We start from the raw sequence: 16558 nt of genomic DNA on the forward strand, positions 1-16558 counted from the left end.
GCCCCCGCGAAAAATCCTGGCCTGGGGGCCATGATTCTGATACACAACTCAACCCTTTAAGCTGTTTGACGAGATATCTCGCCTCCATAAAAACCTCTTATTTTAGCACTGACTAGGCTAGATATTGAAAAAAAAACCTTTTTTCTTTATACCACTAATAGCTTGCATCTGTTGAAAAACAGCAGAAAACCTACTTCGTTAAAAAAATACATGGCATTGTGAAGAGAGTTTAGGGATGTCTAATTGCCGCTTTAAAGGCCAAGGAGACGAAACTAGAAAATTGCTTCTACAGTTGAATCCCGTTGTAACGAACTCCAAGCATAGGCGTTCCCAGAATTTTCTCGCGGGGTGGGGGAAAGTTCAATTTTTTTTTCTTCGCAAGGTGGGGGGGGGGGGGTTACGTTTTTTCTTCAAAATAACACTATAATCTTTGCGTACGCCAATGACTTCAAGAGACCGGCGAAATCACTTCGTTATAACGAAATTTCATTATAACCGAATTCCAAGTTTTTGCATTGCTTCTACCGTGCCCCCCAAGACTTCTCCGCTTATGGGGCTCAACTATAGATACTTCATCAGCCTGGGCAAGTACACATTTGAGTGCGAATGCGCATGGAGCAATTAAACAGCAAAGAAATTAGTGCACCTTTTAAAAACTACGACCTCCGAGCCCCCCCCTCTTTGTGGGGGCCATGCTCTCCCTCCCAAACTATCGCTGATATTTCTTGCGTACTACAGTACAGGTGTACGCAGGGGGAGGGGTATTAGGGGTACGTGCCCCACAAGCAGACCAAAAGTTAATATTTCGGTGAAAAATCAAAATACCTACAGAAAATAACTTTTTATATGCTATATAAACCAATTTGTTATTTTAAATGCTTTTTGAAGGGTGATAAATTTGTATGCCCTCCGAAGGTTGATCCTGCTTATGTCCCTGCTGGTATATACATATTTTGAATAAAACAGTACAAGGATGAAAAGGTAAAAAGAGTAATTCTAAAACGGTGCACTGTGATTCCCCCAACCAGTGTGTCATGACCATTCAAATGTGCAGTGTCTCAAGATTAATTACCAAAAATTCTATTCACATTGCCAAGAGTTCCACAAAAGTAAGAATTTGGGAATCTCCAGATAAAGATATCATTCATTATAATCTCTACTAAACCACACATGCACCTAGTCCACATTCCTCTGCAGAATGTTGAATGAATTGGTACATGTTGGGATATACGTGTAGTGAACATAACGTGGAGTTTGTTTCTGTGTAATGCTCAGTATGTATAGTGCCTTCATCCGCCATCAGTTTTCCCAACTGTGAGTAAAGTGTAATGATTGAAAAATTGTATCGTTGTAGGCCTGTTGCTCTTTGTGGTAAAACTTTTTTAATAAATAGATCGGCTCACATTTGTACCTTGAAGTTGGGAATCACTGAAGACTAACTTCAGCCGACCACCACTGTCGTGATAGTGGGATTCGAACCCAAGTCCTCACGATGCGAGTCTCACCACAGCGCCCATTGTAACCTCTACCCTATGCCAACAAGCTCACTTGTCTTACTGTTTTACAAATGCAAAAAAAAATAGGTTTGGTAAAATTATGCTCTGCATATCATAGGCAGATGCGAAGAAAGAGCGCCCCCAACCCCCATTTACTAAAACAAATAAGGTATTGATGCCATAGATGGGTGAGCAGAGGTCGACTATCACCCTTCCTCTATCCCAGTTCCTTTTCTATCCACTGCTGGATGATGATCTCTACGTTTTCACATTTTACTCTGTCTGAAGCTTCCATCCAATTGACTCCATCCACTTTCGAATCTCGTCTATCCCTCTTGCGTTTGGATGCCTTCTTGGACGTTTAACACTAGGGGGGTACCAATCCGGAATATGTGTGGTCCATCGGTTGTCCTGTCTTCTTGCAATAGGTATGCCTATGTCCAGCTCATTTCCATTTTAAATGTTTAATTCTTTACATGATATCATGTATCTTTGTGAGGCTTCTTATCCAAGTGATTCGTTTTGTCTCTTGTGATCCCTAGCATACATCTTTTCATGCTCCTTTCTGTTGTCTGTAGCCTTTGTATTTTCTTGCTTGTGAGTGTCCATGTTTCAGCTCCAGTGCTGGTAAATACTTTTAGATGGGTTAGGAACCACTGGTTAAACACTTTTCTTTTTATGCATAATGGCATGTGGCTATTCAAAATTACAGTTTTGCCAAAAGTGCTCCATTCGATCCCAATTTTTCTATTTGCTGCATTAATGAATCTTTTGTCCATGGTAATTTCTTGTCCTAAGTATACTTATCTTTCTACTTCTTCCATCTCTGTGTTGTTGAGGAAGATCGTCTTCAGAGCAAAAGAGTTGAACGTAACTTTAGTCTTTTGCATAATCATTTTCAAACCCACCTGAATACTTGCTTTCACCATCATTTCCTCTAGTTCGTCTGAATTACTACTGATACTAACAATGTCATCGACAAAACGCAAATGGTTGAGAAATTATCCATTTATTCCAATTCCTTTCTCATCCCAATCCAGTTTTCTGAATACTTTTAAAACAGTATTAAAGAGCTTTGGTGAGATAGTATCACCCTGCCCGACTCCTTTTCCAAGCTTAAATGAAGTTTTGTTTTTCCTTTATCCAAACGAATGGTTGCAGTTGCTTTGTCATTTATTTTCTTGATGATATTGAGATGTATGTCTTCTCTACCCCAACTACATCTAGAGCTTTAACACAAGCAGATGTGAAGACAGAGTCAGCTTTGGCAAAATCAATGAAGGCCATACACAATGGTAATTTGTACTCATTGTTTCTCTCAGTTCTCTGATTGTTTGCATGTGATTCATTGTACTAAATCCACTTCGAAAACCTGCTTGTTCTTTTGGTTGAGCTTCGTACAATTTGGATTCAATCCCATACGTCAGCACTTTGGTGAATATTTTATAAATTACTGATAAGAGACTGATTAGTCAATAATTCTTGATATCCCCTTTTTCTAAAGAACTATGATTGTGTTATTTCAATCTTCTGGCACATCCGATTTAGTGAACAAAGCAAGCTAGCATAATGGCAAATTCTTCTCCTGCCTCTTTTGACAATGTCTATTGGAATCCCATCCACACACACCTGGGAATTTCCCTTTTGCATACATCTTATAGCCCTCTTCTTTCAGCACACAGGTGCTACTTGTATAAATTCTGATTAATTTTTCTTCCAGCTCCCTTTCCTTTGGTCTGATACCTTTCTTCACATTTATACAGTTATAAAATTTCTCAACAATATACCTTCAGTTATTCTTCCTCCCATTCCAATAGCCTATATATATGTGCTTATGCTACATATAAGGGTGGATTTTGAAAATTAAAAGTTTTTTTCTCTGCACGACATTTTTTTGTATTTTGACATTCACTGTGTTTTTTATACTGTTTTTTTGTCTGATTGTGCACATTTGAAAAAACAAACATATTTCTAGGAGAGCCATAGATCATGAAACATAGATCAAGAAATGGCAACTAATAAAGTTTATTCAAGAGCATATGTCAGAAATGCCAAAATGGCTTAAAAATCTTCAATTGAGGCCGTGTGTAAAAAATAGAAAAAATAAATAAATTGTGCACTCAATAAACTCTTATTATGCTTTATATTTATATGCAACCATAAAATTGGATTAATCAGAAAAAAAAACCAGTAGAACCTCGTTTATCCGAACACCTGTCTACCTAACTCATTTTCAGTTTTCTATGGTCAATGATGCTCAACAGTTGGTATTTTCTTCAAACTTGAATCCTCGTTTCTCCCAACTTGATAACTTCGCTCTATTGTACAATCTATCTATTGCAGATCCGGGTACAGTGTATGTAGTTATAAACGATTGACAAGAAACAAACGTGTGAATGGAAGTAGATTTAGCTGTCATCTTTTTTTTCCATTTGACAAATTCATCTTAAATTCAATTTATTTCTTTACATTATTGAATTAGTTTTGAAATCAATTTTAAAAACACCCTTCGGTCCGGATGTATTCGAATAATCAAGGTTCCACTGCACTCTATTGCCGTAAATGCCTGTTGGTGATTGCTTGTAAATTTAAATATTGGAGCAAAAAATCAGTTTATGAAGTAGTGTGGTGTATAGTAACTGATGGGTTTTCTTCTGATATCAAGCATTAACTCATAACTAGAGCCTGGAAGTTCAGGCAAAATGCCATAAATTTTTTTTTGCCCATTTCTGCATGCACGCTCACTTCCTTTGTAAAAATGCCTTTTGAATTTTTCTGTCATAAATGTCTATTTTGACATTTTTTTGTTTATCCATGGATTTTAGAGGCAGTATTCTGTAGGAATTGAATATTTTTAGCACTGAGAACTACAGAAGAATTTTCCTTTTCAAAATCTCTCTTCAACTCTTAATATTTATTATTATCACCCACGGCCTTATTTAAACACTTACAGGCATAAGTGCCCAAGAGATAGGAAAATTGGTGTTTGGCATAAAAGTGACCAAGACTTTTCATCTCAGCTATGCATAGCTTTCAGATAATCAACATACCGTCAAATTCGCATCAAGTTGAATGTAAGATTTTTCAACAAAAGCAACCGATATATAAGAAAAGCTGAAAATAAATTAGAAGTTTATCTACATGCTTTTCATAACATGTCTTTCTCCCACATTGCCCCTTTGTAAATGAAGAGCTGACCGATGACTGCATCAACAGGGCAGCTGGAAGTTGACAGCCCTGGAGCTCATGTTATTTTGATTTTATTTCTTTGCACTTTAAATAAATGCATCGCAGACAACTACAGCAAGTTATTATAGATTTGCAAAAATCATCAGAATTTTAGATTTTTTCCCCCAAATTGATGCAAATGAGCAAATACACCTCAATATTTGAAAATTTTGTAAAAAATATATTGTTCTTATGAGCATGTTTTGTTAATAATTCCATACAAAAATTTTAGTTTTTATAAAATTATTCTTAATTTAAGCTAGCACTATTGTATATATATGTCATCTAATTACATATTAAGTATTCAATTAAATTGAACTCAGACCTAACAGTGAAGGATCACTTACTTTTTTTTGGCATAATAAGATCAACATAGTAAATAATGCATTGATTATAATCTATTGTTGAAACAGTAGATTTAGTGAGTGCAGCCAATTTTTTAGCCAGGTTTTAAAAACCCCAACATCCTAGCTTTCAGTTACTTTTCCTTTTTTCTATTAAATATAAATTTTTTTTGGTGCCTAAACTTCTGGGCTCTACTCATAACCAACACACCCTATAACTTGATTTTTTTTCCTTTGAAGACCTAGTGCCATTCAGCACAGAATGAAAAAAAATAACCAAAACTACCAATATAATACAAAATAGTGAATTTCTTCTGCACAATTAAAAGTCTCTGTATGTACACATTTTTAGCCATATATGGTTACATTCAGCTTAGATGGTATATTGCTCATGACTAGGTAAGGCTGGGATTGCACTATAAAAGTTTGATAAAAGATCTTTTGCAAAACAAAAAAACTAACCAATAAACCTATTGGTTACATTTGTTCAAATGTACGCTTATTAGTTGTTTTTTATTCAAGTTTTGTAAAAGATCTTTTATTAAATTTTTATAGTATAATTCCAGCCTAAAAATGGGAGATTCATCATTACATCTAACATCCCAGATAAAAGATCACATCAAACCACTCATTAGATTTCCACAACCGAATAACAAATAGATCTATTTGCAATTATGATCATACTGAACCACGTAATGCATATAATGGCAGTACAAGCAACTACATATATAAAATTCTTGTTAGCACATGCAAACTGGTTTGGAGGATTCTGAAAAGCACAAAATAGAAACTTTTATCACAAAAAAAGATTTCATTTATGCGTCCCAGCAAAAACGATTTTTGTTGCATGCTTAAATATTGTAATGTCTGCCTATAATCTGTAGACTTAAATGGTAAAAAAAAAATATGCACCAAAACCTCTTGAGTCACTACGGGAAAGCTTATGAAAGATCTAATGTAGATCTTACCTTGTAAAAAGATGCATTTGGATTGAAATAATGTAAGCACCATTTATGAAATCCATCCATTCTGTGTTCGTGAACTGGAGAATTCATTTTGCGGTTCAAATGCCACCATGAAGTTATAGGATAAATTTTACAGCTAAAATTAGTGACATTTGCCAGTGTGGATGATAGAAAGCTACAGGCAAGAAATTACTTTAAGACATTACCAAGAAAATACCTACATAATGCTTGCTTCGAAAGGGCTGTGTACAGAGGCTTTTGTGAATACATCAGAAACATAATTAAACAAGAAACATTTGGTATATCGATTGTAAATGAAACATCCTTAATTATATCACAAATCAGGGAAAATAAAATGAGTGAACTCAAACCGATGCAATATATAAATGAAATCTTGTTGTCACTAGCCTTCAATAATCTGCACAATATGTGTGTACTTATTGTTTTGACTAAAGAATTTTACAAAGTCACAACAAAATCTTGAGCATTGAATTCATTGCTCCACCAGAAGTTGTGTGAGATCAAACGTAGCCACTGGCTTTGGAGCAATTTTCCTAAACTTGGTGATACTATAGTATTCTATCTTTTTCTCTTTGCTCTGATGGTTCGAAAACTGATCATGTTTTTCTTCTTTCACAATTTTCACACTTTGGTTGGCACTAATATTGCAATCACTGACTTGGTGAGGTATTGGCTGTCCAGCGTATCTGCCAAAATTATACAATGCAGCTTCCAGACTATCATCTGTTCTACAGAAATTCTCATAATTATCTAGCATGTTTCTTACCGCAGGCACAAAAATGGAAGGATTGCCGGTCGCACACGAAAGAATTCTATCAAAAACCTTTTGAATTCCACTGACATCTTCTGATGTAAGACACAGTGGATCATCATCACTACTGGGAATTATTTCTATTATAGACTCTGGAGATGGGATTTCTTCTGTTTCTTCTATTTCAATTTCTTCATGCTCGATGATAGGAGATGCCAGCATAACATCATCTACCATGGGTTCATTCTCCCTCGCGTCATATAGACCATTAAATGTTTTATTATATAGATACTGTACAGTGGATAAACTTGGAACATATTGTCCATCATCGATTTTCTCGAAATAACCATCTGGATCTTCTAGGTATAATTCAATCCTAAGTGCTTCTCTTGCAGATGCAGCATCGTGCCCTTTCTTGAATAGTGATATTAGAGCTTCTTCAGTTTTTTCTCCCATCTTCCTGTATCGTTGAGCAGCATCTGGGTTGGTGAGGTGATTGTGATTAAGATTCACCAGAATGGTGCAAGGATAAACACATTCCTCATTCTTTTTGAAAGTTCGAGTAAGCCTTTAATAAAATAGAAAAGATGATAATCAAGTTTCTTTGGTTATAAGAAGACAATCTTAACATATTTCAAAATATGCTATACAGAATAAATGCACATCTTCTAATTCAATTACTGAAAATTTGTATTATTTCCTTTATTCCAAGTTATTAGCTGATGGACTTTCCCAAAGTGGATAATGTCCCCCCCACCCTCGCCCCAGGGCGATGAGGTGGTCCAAAAGGGTGGTAAATGCTATAAGAGACGAGAACAAAAAATATTTCTGAGAAGGGGGGGGGGGGCAACAGAGCAGAGAGTTCAGGAACCTCTGTGACAGAGAATGAAACTGAAATCAATCACTTAATATTTAATAAATCAAGAAATGAGGGAAAATTTACAAATCTGTAATAAAAGAGTGTTAAAAAATTGTACCATCTTTTTCTGGTCGATATATGGGGTAGGGTCAGGTTAATATATATTTTCTTATAACCTATTAAATGGAAAATGAAGTAAAGTTGTTACACATTACATGATGCAGAGTAAATGAGTTTTTAGCGAAGATCTCTCTTGCTGCTTGTATTGTACAAGCTTTTTTTTATTTCCCAATGTAAATTTGGCCATAGGCAATCAATGCAACATTTTTCTCCAGTTCTGTTATGTATTTTAAATACTGCAACAATAAATTATGTTATAATGCACATCCTTCATTTCATAGGCATTGTTCATATAATGCCTATGAGAAATGAAGATTTTATATAATATAATATGCTATGCACATAATCTTTTTTTTCATACCTATGCACAGTTACTCTAATCACAGCTGGACAATTTAAATTTTTGCTTGTTCTTCTTGAACCATCTGTTTTCCTTTGTTGCACGTTATGATGACACTTCCATTCCTTTTTGAATATCACTCTCTGGCCTGAAGTCGGATATGTCCTACTAACACTCCAGGAAGTATGAGACTTTGTTTCGTAGGCATGCAGCCATTTCTTGAAAAACGAAAAAGAATTATAAAATCAGATATGTCATATACAATTTTATTTAAGTTCAAAGCAAGGTGTCATCAAATATATTTAATATAAAATATAATGACCAAGTTCTTAGAATTTTACTGTGTGTGTGTGTCTCTGCAATCTGATTTAATAATCATACATATAAAATTTTACACACTAATGACAATTTTTGGGTGGACATGGGGACCTGGCATTTGTCAAGCCCCATGTGCCATGAAAATGGCTGTAAAAGCATTAGAAAAATTGTTGGATATTATATAGGACATAAGAAAAGAGTTTTAGGGTAGCCAAGTCAGTCTTAAATCCTACCAATCATTCATGGAAATCATCTCTATAGAAGAGTCAAAGCCAGAAATTAGTCTAATGTGAATGGCTTTTCTTTGTTTTAAAGAAGACTAGAAAAATATACTTAATGATGCATGACCCTAACATATTTATGTTGTCAGAGTTATGCTTGTTTTGTGTTATACTGGTGCTGTCACCTGTCTTCCATATTTTAAAGTGAAATAAGATAATTATAATAAAGGTCAAACATCAATAAGGGTCGTTCAAATGAAGCATAGACAAAGCTTGTAACTCAGGAGTATTTGTTATGCGGCTACAAGATGGGAAGCATAGGCAAGCTAGCGATGTGATGAAACTGCGCAGAACATGTGAATTTCTAGACATAACTTCACTAAACACAGCAGCCACTTGCAGCAGCAGAGGTGTGCAATGGATACGTCAAAGCAAGTACAGTATGGAGTTATTCAATTTTTGTGCAAAGAAGATGTAACAGCAAGTGAAATTTTCCAGCAAATGCAAGTCGTGTATGGAGAAGCGTGCCTCAAACGCAGCACTGCACAAGTTTGAGGCTTGGCACATCATTCTTCAAGTGGTGTGACAAGTTTCGAAATGGCCAACAGTACCGCGGATCTCCCTCGCCCTGAACAGATGCCCTTAATCGAGTCAAGAATTGAGACATTCACTGAGGCCAAAGAAAACCTAATCATCTACTGTGGCTGGAAATGTTGTGTTGAGCCTGTTCTTTGATATCCAAGCTCCATTGATGTTAGAGTAGATGCCTTCACAGTTACAATAAGTGCTCAACATAATTATAGCACTTTACAGAACCTTGGAAGGGCCATTGAAAAAAAAAGAAGTCAAGAATATTGTCACGAGGTGTGATTTTTCTTCAGGATAACACAAGGCGAACACTGCTAAAGCAACAGAGAACACTCTGAGTGATTTCTGCTCGGAAATGCTGGCTCACACACCTTATGGTCTGGATCTATCGCCTTGCGATCGCTACATATTTGGTCCATTGAGAGGTCAGCACTTCACATACAATCAAGCAACGTGTGATGCTTTGGAAGAGTGGTTCCATCAACAGCCTTCATCCTTCACGGAAGGTAAAGAAAAACTTGTACCATGATGGGACATTTTCCTGAACAATGGGAGCAATTACCTGAAGGCTCTCTCAAAGCCTCATTACTATGCTTCTCGATTGCTGTAATGTGAATTTCCCAATAAAGCATCTGTAATTTTTTAAACACCAGTCTTTTTCACTTGAGCAACCCTTATAAAGATCATGTTGAAGGTTTCTTACTTTCTGCGGAGAGACTTTTTAAAATGGGAAACCGACTTGCATGATATTACTATATAGCAGGGTTTAAGATGAATAAAAAATTCCTTTCGCAAAAATGGGGGAAAAGCTTTAGCAAAATGCTACAATGTAATGATTAATGGATGGATGTCTACTCGTTTGGTACCCACTGTACACATTTTTACGAAAGTGGCTACTACTTCTTTCATATTCTATGATTTTCTTTTACATTTTTCTAAAAATGTGACCGTAGCTTAAACCCTGCTATATAGGCAATTATCGTATAGAGGGTATATTTATTTATATAGACAATTTTTTCACTGTATTACAAATATTGTTAGCATTACATAGTATACAATCAGTGCCCTGACTTTGACATGAAGGGACCCTGGGAAAAATATGAATCAGGAGGTTTATTGTAACTCAGTTCAAAAATGTTTGAATTTTGGGTTCCCAAAGACAATGGGGAGGGGGGGGGGGCGAACTCTTGCTTAAGAGGAAACCAGGCCCAGTATACCAGTATACACTAGATTAGTATTACACAATATGTTCACAAACACTCCTACAACGTTCACCACGTCCGAAGATGTCACTCTCCGCTATTCACACGAAGGTTTCAATAATCTTCCTTGACAGGCCTACAACAGTATTATCGTTGTAAGCTTGTTGCTCTCTGTAGCAAGACTTTTTAATGGGGAGATTGGCTTGCATTTGGGCTTTGAAGTTGGGAACCACATAACACCAACTTCTGCTGACCAATACTGTCTGGGGTTCAAACCAGGGTCCTTGCAATGCAAGTCCACCACTATTACCACTCTACCACCAGAGCGGCAATTGCTAACGATGCTACCAGATGACAACTTATCGAAAGATGAATCTTCATGTGAATAGCTGACAGTGACTGACTTTTTGGATAAGCCGCCCTCTTGTTACAGTGTCAGCAATTGTGAGCTTAGGCTAGAGTTACGTCTGACTGTCCATATGAAATTCCATTGAGCACACATAAGGCTCTGCGGAAAGAGGTTTGTTACCTTTGTAGTATAATGGTCTAGCGCACTCACCAGGCGAACAAGGATTCGATTTCCCACAGAGGAGTTGAACTTTCTTCTAGAATTCATCTTCACATCAGCCAGTCAGTTCATTCACTACGTATCTACACTTCACCTTGTTCTAGCTAGTATAATTATCTCAAGAAAGATATATATTGAAGAAATCTATACTAAATTTAATTTTATTTAACATCCATGGAAGATCATCTAAATTTTTGGTTAATTTACAATATACGCTATACTTTTTTTACAGCCACGTTTTCGGCTACTCCAAAACAATAATATGTGGCCAATACCATCTTCTCTGGTACATTTTTTAACATCACTGGGTGTTCCGATCATTCCTCTGGTAACATTAGCAAAAGCGCCAAATCAGGTCTGGTGATAAAAAAAATTGTTGCCAAACGGCGACATACCGAATATTGGGAATTTATCTAACGTATATCACTCAAAATTGATTTTGAATCAATTTCTTGTGTTCCGATTAAAATACGAAATTAAATTTCTCCATATTTTAAATCAAATATAATTTTGTTTTGTATTTTGAACGGATCAACATTTTCTACATGTTGTGCTCGGAAGGTATTTCTTCAACATGTTATTACACTTTCAACAACAAAAATTCTCACCATTGCCGAATCTTCATTGGTTATTTCTTTGACGCGTATTTCTCCTTTCGACAACATGTAGTTGTAATCGTCTGGGAAATCTTCAGGTATTTCATATATGCTCTTGAAAGCGGCCATCTTTAACGCGTTCAACAACAACAACAACAATTTCTTTTATGAGCTTCGGGAGATGAATCTATCATCCGATATTTGATAAATTTCACACCATCAAAAATAATGAAGCATATTTTGATTATTAATTTTTTATGAAATTGAATCAAATAATTTTTATTTTTCGTTATCTCAATAAAAATGGGATATGTGAAATTTTTATCAGTCACGCACGAGCGATGCCTGGTCAAAGCCGTCCGAATTTTGTCCCGTAGGATGTAAACAATGGGTGTGCGTGGTCTCAGCTCATTTTTCGATCAAAATCCGGAGTTATCAGAGGAATATCAACTTCACAGTACCACGGTGGTCATAGATGGAAACAATTTACTCCACGTTTTGTATTTTAGCAATGGAATCGATTGTACGTACGGTGGTGATTATGACAAGTAAGTGGGTAGTAATTTACAATGCAGCAAATAAGGGGCCGTTCAAGTATTACGTAAGCAAATCTTTAGTTGACCCCCACCCCCCCTTGTCATCAACAGTCAGCAAATCGGAAACCCCCTCCCTTCCTCATCGATGATGACGTAATACTTGAACGGCCCCTAATGCATTAGTTCAGGGGTCCACGGCATGGTTCCCACAAGGGTGGGGCTGGCAGGACTCCAGCCCGAGACAATTACTATTTTTTTTTCATTCTATAAATGCACTAGAGAAGTGCCCGTGAAGTGTCTGCCTTGGGGACCCTGCTCCAGGATGTGCAGGGCACAGTCCTCAGACCCCTTGAGGGTCTGGGGGGGGGGGAACCTTCGGAGAGATCCCAGTAGGGACGGACTTAAGTACAATCGAACCCTGATGTAATGCAACAATTTGTATAGCAGGTTTCTGGCGCTGTAACAAGTGTAGTGTTACATTGAATCACGAATTAACGGGTGTAATCCCTAAGTATGGAAGGTTCGTTCACTGAAACTTTTTTGGTGCTAAGCGGAATTGGCGCTACAATGGGGTTTGACCTAATTTTGCAGCTGTCTAAAACGAGGGTTCCCCCTCCTTCGGTATCCTTGAACACAAGGCCGCAAATGTATATTTGACTAGCCGGGGCAAGCACTCATTTTGGTGACACCCCCCATAATGTTGAAGGAGATGTTAAAGCAGGGGTGTTTAATCTTTAGGAGAGTGTGGGGTCACTTCACTGATTTGAAAAAGTGTCACAGACCACTAAATTAAGTGATCTAGAACAGTACTGCAGGTCACTTAAGCGATCTGTAACTGTGCCACAGGTCAATTAAGGGATCTGTAAATGTGTTGCAGGTCGCTCCAGAGCTGTGCCACAGTATTTTGTAGATATACCACCAGTCGAGGCACGACCCTATCTTTCTAATTTAACTCATTGTTTATACATTACTACATACTAAATATTTTGTGAAGGAGTCAGTGCCCTTCATTTTATTGTCACGAGGGTCCAAAGACTTCATTTTAATCTCTTCAGGAGGTATAGGTTTTTGGCAACAAATTTAGATGATCTATATTTGAAGTATTGGAGATAAAATTAAAAAAACGTTCTTTCCCTATTTGCATGTTAGAAATAGAAAGGGAAAAATATTAGTGCATTAGACTTCACTTTGGCCCCCACTGGGAAGGTACATAATATGCGAGAAGAAAAAATTACTATAACAGGACTATACATAAAAAAGAACGAGGGAGGAGGAAACAACTTTTGTTCATAGGGTTACAATGAACCTTTGCAATGGTTCAAAATATAGCTTACCATACCAGCCTACTGGTATGAAAAGACTTGGGAATTTGCATGTGATTTTGGATGCTAACTCTTTCAAGCATTATATGCATATACTTTAGGGGAATTTGTTTCTTCAGCTTCCACAATACGTGTACAAAAAAAAATTATGTATTATTTGCCTCAAATATGAAAAGTAATCAAACCTTGTCCAAACAAATGGACAAGGTTTTTGTCCCTCAATGCCTAGTTGATTTGAGTTGATTGCTTTGAGTTATTTTAACTTCATTCTTTTTATTATTTAGATTCTAGAACTTAAGTAATTTTTTCAAATTCTGCTATAATGAATTCTTTTTAATGAATGTTAAAATTTGTAAAATCAAAGTCTTTTATAATGAAAGAATTTCTTCAGTTTCTTGGAGCTTGTTATTATAGAATTTGACTGTATCTCATCCCCATGATAATGACATGAAATATAATTTGTATCTTAAAATAATAGGCTGACAAGTATGTAGCACTAATATGTATCTGTGATTTGACATAATATCAATCATGTGATACAAGGTTAGTGGTTCTAAATTTTTTAATTTTCTTATTCGCAGGTTTGCTAATGTGGCTCAGAAATACTTTAGAAGTTTCTTAGAGTGTAATATAAAGCCAATTGTGATATTTGATGGAGCGTATGACATATCTGAGAAGAAAATGGCAACTGTTCTTCGTCGAACTAAACAAAGACTAACATATGTGCAGCACATTGCAAAACATGGTACCTGCACTGGCAAAGTATTACCAATTTTGGCTATTGAAGTTATGAAAAGCGTGATGAAAGCTATGAAAATTGTATATGTGCAGTGTGACTATGAAGCTGATGAACACATAACTGCTGTTGCTAATCATTATTGCTGCCCAGTGATAAGTCAAGATAGTGACTTTTATATTTACAACATCAAAAATGGATATATAAGAAGTGATTCTTTAAGTATCACAGTCTGTGAAGAAAGTCTTAATGAAGAGAAGCCTCTCAAATTCCTCAGTTGCAAAATATTTTATATTGACAGGTTTCTGGCACATTTTCCTGGTATTGATAAAACTGTGTTACCATTGTTTGCGACATTGATGGGAAATGATTATGTTGAAATAAACATTTTTGATAATTTCTTTGCAAATATTAAGCTTCCAAAATTCAAACCAAAACTTAAGGTGAGTCAGAGGCATAAGAAGATGATAGGATTATTAGCATGGTTAAAATATGTATCCTTACAAGATGCTGTCGAGCAAGTCTTGCAATATATGAAAGCTGTGAAGCGTGAACAAATGCGGGAGATAATTAAAAGGACAGTACATGGGTATACTGCTAATTCCAGCCAGTTGATTGTCTACATAGATGCCTACAATTCCACAGAATTTTCAAAAAACTGCTTCGAAAGTAACTTAGTCACATTCGGTGGAAAAAATCTTCCCATGTGGTTTGTTGAGAAGTTCAGGATAGGTGAATTCAGCCCATTTATAGTGAATGTTCTGGGACTGCGGAAAGCTTTTCTAATTAGTCAAATTGAAGAACCAAAGTTTGGCAGCAGTTACGATTGCTCCCATCACATTCGACAAGCCATTTATAGCATTTTAATTTCATATGAATCAGACTCCAGTGAATTTGTAGATAAATACTTCACAGTGGATGAATATGATCGTAATAACAACAATCTACACAAAAAACGTATTGAAGTAAACTTTCCACATGAAAAGGGTTTACCTCAATTTGATTCTCTTGGTCAGCTTAGTATCGAAAGTAGCAGAGCTTGCATAGCAAATGTATTAGAAGAAAAATTAGAATATTTCCTCTCCCTTCCTCCTGAATTTCAGTTGCTGATTGGAAGTGTGCGCTTTTGGTTGAAAAACTGTCAGCCCAAGCCAGAGAAAGAATTTTTATATAGTGTGATAATGAATTTCATTATAGGTAGCAAATCTAACAGCAGCCCTAAATGTGATATTTTCAGGGCTCTTGGGGATGTTAAAACTGAACAGTATCAACTTTTTGTATCACGTATGAAAAAATATTTTCAGAAGCCTCATCATAATAATGCTCATCGTTTCAATGCTAAAACAGTACATGCATTCAGCCAACTTCAAACATGCGTACAATACACATTGTATTTGAATGTGCTGCTTGGAAAACCTTTCATCCAGACAACGATAGAAGAATGCTTTTGTGGAACATTCATTTATAATTTAACGAGGGACTTTCTAACTAGGTCATGTCCAAGAAATTTCGGTTCTGAACTGATGGGTCGAAACTCTCATCTGAATGACATTTATGCTTACTTTGAAAGATTGATTTTGGAAGGGATTTCAGATGAAACTTTTTCTTCAAGAGAAAAAAATATTAGAAGAAACCAAAGAAAAAAGAATAAAAAGAATTTGAAAAAAAAAGAGGAAACGTCAGATACAAATAATGAAACAGAGGATCAAGAAATGACAAGTTGTTATAATAGATACAATACCAATGAAAATATTGAAGTTCTTTTATAAAAAATGTACAACTTTTTGTGGATTTTGTTAAATTTACGAAGGTTAGAATTGAAATATATAAGAACTTGGTGAGATCAGGTATACAACACTTGTCTCATTCGTTAGACTCTTACATGTTTTTAAACCTTTGAAGGTGCTGATCACAGATTTTCCAGACCATGGCTTTGGCCACTATGGTAGTCATAGTGAAGGACTTGCATTACAAGTTCCCAGGTTCAAACCTCACCGTAGCAACAGTCGGCTGAAGTTGGTTTTCTGTGGTTCCCATGCAAGCCGATCTCCCTTTAAAAAGTCTAGCCACAGACCTACAATGTAATTCAATCATTACACTTCACTTCTGGAATATTAGATGGCAGTACTGAAAAATCAGATATCACTAGATATGCACTCAGACTATTAGGTACACACATTTATATTTCCACCACAACTCACTAGGTGGTAAATTTCCCATAGATGGTGATAGACTTGAGTTGTGTGCTCGGTTTAAAAGAAAGACCATGGCTAACAGCCATGCATGTATTTTATTGAACACTGTTCATGTTTGGTGTCCAGCAGAATTTGCTTCACTTCCTGATCAA

The 16558-nt window shown here is 36.2% G+C and overlaps 2 protein-coding genes across 2 annotated transcripts; one reads left to right on the forward strand and one right to left on the reverse strand.

The window, feature by feature from the left end:
* Window positions 1–5359: 5359 nt before the first annotated feature.
* LOC149078532 (uncharacterized) lies at window positions 5360–11770 on the reverse strand. Its single transcript, XM_089240639.1, has 3 exons — window positions 11630–11770; window positions 8146–8342; window positions 5360–7373 (listed from the first exon to the last, which is right to left on the reverse strand). Exons 1-3 carry the CDS (start codon window positions 11744–11746, stop codon window positions 6527–6529), a joined length of 1161 nt encoding a protein of 386 aa, XP_089096765.1. The 5' UTR covers window positions 11747–11770; the 3' UTR covers window positions 5360–6526.
* A 204-nt stretch (window positions 11771–11974) lies between these two features.
* On the forward strand, window positions 11975–16073 carry LOC149078533 (single-strand DNA endonuclease ASTE1-like). The gene is made up of 2 exons (XM_089240640.1): window positions 11975–12165; window positions 14057–16073. Exons 1-2 carry the CDS (start codon window positions 12005–12007, stop codon window positions 15978–15980), a joined length of 2085 nt encoding a protein of 694 aa, XP_089096766.1. The 5' UTR covers window positions 11975–12004; the 3' UTR covers window positions 15981–16073.
* The last annotated feature ends 485 nt before the right edge of the window (window positions 16074–16558 follow it).

This window comes from Pholcus phalangioides, unplaced genomic scaffold (assembly GCF_987345545.1).
Source record: "Pholcus phalangioides strain wild (caught in Gottingen) unplaced genomic scaffold, Ppha-v1.0 ptg000013l_1, whole genome shotgun sequence".
Taxonomy (NCBI): Eukaryota; Metazoa; Arthropoda; class Arachnida; order Araneae; family Pholcidae; genus Pholcus; species Pholcus phalangioides.

Bases quoted from the DNA above. Each gene is read 5' to 3' on its own strand.
- LOC149078532 (XM_089240639.1), bottom strand. From the start codon at position 11,746: ATGGCCGCTTTCAAGAGCATATATGAAATACCTGAAGATTTCCCAGAC. The intron at 8,343-11,629 runs GTGAGAATTTTT...TCGTTTTTCAAG, and splicing joins CCAATGAAGATTCGGCAATG to AAATGGCTGCATGCCTACGA. The intron at 7,374-8,145 runs GTATGAAAAAAA...ATTTTATTAAAG, and splicing joins ATTAGAGTAACTGTGCATAG to GCTTACTCGAACTTTCAAAA.
- LOC149078533 (XM_089240640.1), top strand. From the start codon at position 12,005: ATGGGTGTGCGTGGTCTCAGCTCATTTTTCGATCAAAATCCGGAGTTA. The intron at 12,166-14,056 runs GTAAGTGGGTAG...TCTTATTCGCAG, and splicing joins TACGGTGGTGATTATGACAA to GTTTGCTAATGTGGCTCAGA.